The sequence below is a fragment of the Anneissia japonica genome, unplaced genomic scaffold (assembly GCF_011630105.1).
Source record: "Anneissia japonica isolate Jap-2015-1 unplaced genomic scaffold, ASM1163010v1 scaffold287857_len828801_cov194, whole genome shotgun sequence".
NCBI classification, from domain to species: Eukaryota; Metazoa; Echinodermata; class Crinoidea; order Comatulida; family Comatulidae; genus Anneissia; species Anneissia japonica.
In genome coordinates, this window is record NW_022738478.1 from 494,957 (window position 1) to 501,964 (window position 7,008).

At 36.9% G+C, this 7,008-nt stretch overlaps 1 protein-coding gene across 1 annotated transcript in view; it reads left to right on the forward strand.

Moving 5' to 3' along the window:
- Window positions 1-7,008, forward strand: part of LOC117117570 (fibrillin-2-like) — a 39,910-nt gene that overhangs the window by 1,654 nt on the left and 31,248 nt on the right. The window contains exons 3-9 of the mRNA XM_033261913.1: window positions 1,406-1,744; window positions 2,962-3,234; window positions 4,033-4,314; window positions 5,086-5,367; window positions 5,712-5,981; window positions 6,400-6,510; window positions 6,640-6,753. Coding sequence (XP_033117804.1) covers window positions 1,406-1,744; window positions 2,962-3,234; window positions 4,033-4,314; window positions 5,086-5,367; window positions 5,712-5,981; window positions 6,400-6,510; window positions 6,640-6,753 — 1,671 coding nt within the window. The remainder of the gene's footprint in view (window positions 1-1,405; window positions 1,745-2,961; window positions 3,235-4,032; window positions 4,315-5,085; window positions 5,368-5,711; window positions 5,982-6,399; window positions 6,511-6,639; window positions 6,754-7,008) is intronic.

The window sequence follows — 7,008 nt, forward strand, 5'->3', positions numbered from 1 at the left end:
ATATATATATATGTAGCGGTGTTTACCCCTACTTGATAGTAAGCGAACGGTCACTTAATTCATCGTGGGGGCTCGGGTTCCAGTTACGCGCTGCTCAGTCAGTAGGCTTATGCAACAATAAATGAAAACTACAAAATCCTTTCTATGTTAATAGTATTTATTAAATAAAGGGGGATTACAATGGGGGATTTAAACGGGAACTTAAACTAACCTAACTACTACTCACGTGAGAACAAATTGAAGATAAAACACGATATGCATAGTCCATTCAGAAACATTCCAATAATATTTATAGTGTTCGATGATACGAAAACTATAGCGAAGGAATAGCGAAGAAGTCCAAAACAAAGTTATAAAATATAGAAGCGAATCCAACTTGAGCAGGAATGGCAAATGGCGATTCAAGTCAATCATCGGTCAAGAAATCAAAACGTTATCCGAGGTAACACCATCAACCATCCCATGTCGATCAGACATGGGCCTGGGTATTCCTCCAGCATAAATCTCGAAACTTGTAACAAAAATTAAAGTACTCCAGCTAACTAAACTTAACTTTAGATTGGGAACAGCAGCCTACCCGATCTCCATTTAGAGTCAGTTCGATCAGAGCTGAACGGTGTAGACTCTGCCCCATCTAAGTTAGTGTAGAATTAAGTTGGTACAGTACTCTGATGGAATGGTCAAATGACCAGAGCCGGCACGGCCCAGGTTAATAACCTATCCCGGAACTGTATTACTTTAATTTAAAGAGAAATTTAAAAAAAAGCAAAATAAATTAATCGAATAATAAGATTCAAAGGCTTAATAAACACAAAAATACACACTACTACATATATATATATATATATATATTATATATATCATCAGGAGAAGAGTGCTCAATACCAGAGTTAAATAATATCAGTTTCCCTTGGTATTTGAATCAGTTGTACACATTTACTTGATGAGTGTAGTCTATACTGCTGGCTTTACGAAACAAATTTGTAGTGGACTAAAAGTATGAAGTAAACAGGTTGTATTTTTTTTGCGAATTATATATAAATATCACTTATGTAGTGATTTCACCTGGTGAACCAAAACTTGTTTTATGATGCAGGGGCAGATTTAGGGTGGGGGCCGGCCCCGCCCCGCCCCCTCCCCCTCCTTTGGGAGGTAACAAAAAGAAAAAAAAATAAAGAAAGAAAAAGAAAAACGTGATAGGCCAGAACGCCTCAAATGTTATTTTCGGGCGTCTAAAACACAACAATTTCGTGGGGGCATGCCCCTGGAAGCCCTAGGACAGTGTTGTCTCGATCGGCCTCCTTTCGTCACCCCTTTTTGGACATCTCTGGATCCGCCCCTGTGATGTGTGGTCAGTTAAAGAATATTTATTTGAATTAAGTTTGCTTTTTCTAATTCATTTCAGTAACCACTTGTCAGGAAAGTTATTATGGTGAGGTCGGCGAAATATTTTCTCCAAATTTTCCTGAATTCTACAACAATCGTGATTATTGCCTGTACTATATCAAAGTTCCTTCAGCATCCCATATTGTTCTAAACTTCACCTTTTTCGACGTCGAGGATCATAAAGATTCGTTAGAAATCGGACCAGGGCCATACGCAGACTATAATCTTCCAGATGTGACGTACTTTGATGGTCACGTGGCACCTCCACCGTTAGATGTGGAGTCGAACCAACTGTTCATGATGTGGAGTACGGACAGAAATCTTCAGTTTCAGGGCTGGCACATACGGTATACTTCAGGTAAGTCTAGTTTGAGTAATACAGAATCTAAGCTAGATTAATAAATACATTATATTCAAACCTACACATATTTATATAGGGTGACCCTTCCAGCGTATCCTAGAAGGTCGGCTGATATTAAAGGGCCCTCTTAAATAAATGAAATAACGTGGTGCTTTTCAAGGCCAACTCAGACAGTGTCGGCCGACGCAGCCCGACGCGATTTGTTGTCGCGTCGGGTCTGTGTGAGTTGAACGCAGACGCGATGGTGTGCGTCGGGGTCAGTCGCGTAGTAGAATATTAAACGTGTTTAATATTTCTCACGACGGCTTAAGACTGTCCCCGACGATAAATCGGGTCGGGCTGCGTCGGCCGACGCTGTCTGAGTTGGCCTTAACAGTCAAGTCTCTTTATGAGGCTTAGGGAGTGGAGTTGTTTGTATTCGTGAGAAAAATTCCCGAGAATTGAATCCGGGACCCTGGTAGAGGGCACGCATCTTGACAACTAACTTAGTGGTCAAGATGTGTGCCTTCTAAACCCAGGGTCGAAGCTATACAACTCCACTCCACATGTACATTTTACAAATGAATATAAAATCCAATACAAATAGGCATACAACAATAATTTCACTATTTTGTAATATTAATACGCTGGTAATACGATATTTATACCGGTATTGCTTTTATTATTTATTTAATTGAGTGGATTGGAGAGTCATGTTGGCAATGTTGTGACATTGGAAAAACCCTGATGCAATCAATAATGTATTGCTTTCATTTGGTGTGACTTTGTTTTTGGCGATTGATTTTCTAGCGAAATTTGTGATTGCATAATTTTTACAAATGGTTGACCTTGAATGGTGCATTGCAGCGCCGACAAGTTGACGTACTATGTTAACTTTCCTTCATTTAGCTCATTATAGCTGTAATACTTTCACCGAATTTATCAAATGTATACATTTTTTGCATGTATGCATGCATGCCCTCATGCGTTCGTTCGTATGTTCATCCATCCATCGATTCACCCATCTGTATATCCTTCCATTAATTAATTTATGATTATTTCGTATCATTCTTCATATTTGTCCTTTTTGATGCATTGCGGAGCCATGTTGACGTAGGCCTATTATGTTTGAAAACAAAGTTTGAATCCATTAATTCATCCATCAATTAATTAATTCATACATTCAATAACTTACATATGTAAATTAATTGTTAATATCTGTTTATTTATTTCAGTTGAGGGTCCACCTGTCCTTCTACCAGTCACTAACCATGGCGACTCTTGGGCCAATGTTGAGTGGCGCTTATCGCCTTTGGTACCCGTCGAGTACTTTATTGTCACGTATTCGGGTGATGTTGATAACATGGAAATGTCCACCACTGTGGATAGAAGGGAAGACTTTACTACGTATGTGGCGGATTTGAACCCTGGACAAGTGTACACGTTTATGGTGACGTCAGTGTTCTATGACGAGCAGACTGAGAGTAACACGGAGACGCTTGATCTTAGTAAGTATATGAACATTAAACATTTTACTGAATAAACAATGGAAATTATTAACTATATGTTTTAATTCGATTAATAAACTAGGGAAGTATAGAGTACATATATCCACCTTGTTTTTTGTCTGAATACCGACGTTTATAGACGATTCTATTATTTTTCTGTAAGTGGTAAGCTACTTGCTGTTGGATGCGAAAATTAATTTTTTCAGAAATTTCACAACAAGTTACATATTAAAAATTGTTAACATAGGCATCAAAAGAAGCGGTGGCTGTCAGTTTGAATACCAAACATACAAAAACATACACACGCAGAATATATGGATAAACAGCAAAATTTTCATTTTTAAATTTTGAGTCGCCCACAATCTCCGGCACCTCCCGGAAGGGGAAATGCCCCAGTGATCATCACGCAACAGTAATAATATCGTGCGCCCCCCGACACCAAGGCATCTCCGACAGTGTACTGCCCCGAAAGGTGCCAGCGATCATGGATGACTCTCAAGGTATAAAGATATTAAAAAGAGATAAATTTTTAAAAACAGTTAAAGTAATATGAGAAAAGTTTTCCTTTAAGTATCCAATATCATCTCTTTTAATATATTTTTGACCGAATTTAGCGAATTTATTTTAGAAAGACTCATAATGTCAGAATTATTTGATCTTTAATTATTTGTGAAATACAATTATGACTTATGAAGAATACAACACCAAGTTGCAAAGGACACTAAATTCTTAGAGACATACAGACGGATGTATTTATTGGAACAATGTTTTTCCTTTCGTTTTCTCCAAATGTTATAGGATTTGGTGCACCATATTTGCAGCCGATTACAAACTACGATGGGGACTACGCATCTCTGGAATGGTCATACAGTGGTTCTGCAGATAGTTTCAAAGTTCGCTACCAAGCCGCCTCTGACGGTTCCGTAAGTGAACAGACGTTCGCAGGGTCCGACAGAAGTGCCAGGATTGAAAACCTGACGCCTGGAGAGAGTTACGCATTCAGTGTCAGTGCTGTTAGTCAAGTTGACGGGACCGAAGCGCAATCAAACCAAGTATATTTTAATTCTGCTACCGGATCTGGTAACTAGGCTTCTTTGATTTTTGTTCATACCGTCTGCATGCTCAATTAATTTAAAAACATGGCAAATATACACTCTTCTTTAAATACATTTTTAAATTTCTTTATCAATTAGATTGGATTAGATTGACCTCTACTTTGATTAGTATTTAGGATAGGTAGTATTGTATTTTTACATTATTGTACTGAATGTTTCAGTCTGGTATGATAGAGCTTATCAAGTGCAATGACGTTTATTATTTACAACGTTCAACGTCAGATGTAAGATAACCAGGTTTTTGCGTAATTACACAATAGTGAACCGCTCCGAAGGCCAGTGTAGCTAAGCATCAATATAATCGGCCTTTGGATATTGATGCTAAGGTCCGATAAAACTTACGTAAACATGTGCGTTTGTGAAATAAGCGCGTATTTAGTCAATTGTTAAGTTGGATTAACACTCTAGAAATGTTCACGTAAATATTACATCATTGTCTTCTTATTTTCTTAAATTTTATACCCATGGATTATAGTTTATGAGTAACGACTTATTTTTATCTACATAATTTTCTTTAAAACTGGAACAGAGCTATTCGGGTCGAGAGTGGTCACACTTAATTCCAAAGTAGAAATAATATACAACGACTCCCATAGAAAAATCACCATTTGATCAATTTCATATTGTGCGCTTTTTTTTGTTACCCCTAGACCTACATTAACACATGATTATGATAATATTGTAAAATAATTAATCATACTAAAGTAATAAATATTATTTTTTACCGTTTAAACAGCGGAAGATTCACCATTCCTTCAGCAAATCACAGCATCCGGTTCAAACGGTGCTCAGTTGCAGTGGAATTATGATGGCAACGCAGACGAGTTTATAGTGAGTTATCGTAGTGATGGAAGCTCAATGGAACAAACGATGACAGTAGCTGGGTCTGAAAGAAGTGCCATTGTCAGTGATCTTGCCGCTGGAGAAAATTACCAGTTCCGTGTGTTGGCAGTAACTTCTGGTGGTGCAGAACAATTCGCTTCCAACTATGCAACTTTCAACTCGGACAGTGGTCAAAGTATGTACAATTTAGGAAATGCAATTAAATATAAAGCAGCGATTTTAGGCAATTTAATCTAGGTTGTTATTTACTCTTGTTCGATGATGGGTAGCAATATTTAATTTTATTTAAAGATTATAGATGCTATACTACTATACTATACTATACTATACTATACTATACTATACTATACTATACTATACTATACTATACTATACTATACTACTATACTATACTGTACTATACTATACTATACTATACTATACTATACTATACTATACTATACTATACTATACTATACTATACTATACTATACTATACTATACTATGCTATACTTAAACTATATTTTGGTTGATTTTAGGTGTAATTGCACCACAAGCAAGAGAGATATCCGAATTCTCTTCAAGCAGCGCAAATGTAGCGTGGGAATACGAGGGCTCCACACCAGATTCATTCTTTATCCGCTACAGTACAGACGCTACCGGGTCTGATAAACAAGTTGCCGTCGTAGATGGATCTGCTCGTAGTGCTAACATAGACGGACTATCACCTGGTTCAGCATATTCTTTCTCAATTTCTGCTCTTGTCAATGGATCAGAATATATGTCTAGTCCAGTATACTTCACGACACGTGAGTAACAGTATATCAAGATATCTTATCAGGAACAATAATTATAGTATTACCTCTTGCAACAATCGCGGTAACAGTAAGACTAGACGACGACTTATATGCAAATTTCTATGACGTGTTCTCTTTAGATTTGCAACGACGAGTTAATGGGCCTGTAATAACTTCTAATAAATAAGTCGAAAGGGGCGATCTATATCTGTGACGTGACGACAGGATCCAGACCAATGTTAAATTCGGCAACGTCCAGAGATTATACCTCAAAATGACATCGTAAACCCGTTTTAGTTACTCGTAAACTCAGAACTAAAACATTGATAGTAAAAATGTTACAGTAACATTTAATCAGAAATTTTACTGTTTATTGAGACATAAATAAATTTGCTTGTATATTGCATTTAAATTACCTATGGTTTTACAGCTCTTGGATGTGAAACAAATCCTTGTACCAATGGAGGCGTTTGTCTCACAGTTGGGGATACGTATAGCTGCGATTGCCAACCAGGATTCAGTGGCGACAATTGCCAAACAAGTATGATATATAGTTAGAAACTAATGATGAAACTAATAATTTATTGATAAATTGCAAATAATTTAGTCGTATACTATACAAATAATGAATGTTCAGACTGCAATGGAAAGAATAGAATGTTTATTTTAGATGTAGATGACTGTAGTGGAGTGGCATGCCTAAATGGAGGCGCATGCGTGGACCACACTGACGGATTTGATTGTGTCTGTACAGAGGGATTCATAGGGACAACTTGTGAAGTTGGTACGTATAAATATAATGTGCTTAATAAAATCAAATACCTAAGCATTTGTAATACTAAGCACGTCAAAAGTCTAAGCACATTATAACCAATCCATATGAACGTTTGATGTTAAATGTTTCACCAAAAGTGGGACAAAATTGCGTGGAGCATTGTGTTTAAACCTTTCACGCTGTTTTTATATTCCGGCACGGTATCACAATATCCAAATAGATATATAATAGAAAATAATAAATATTAGAGCATTAGTAAATTAA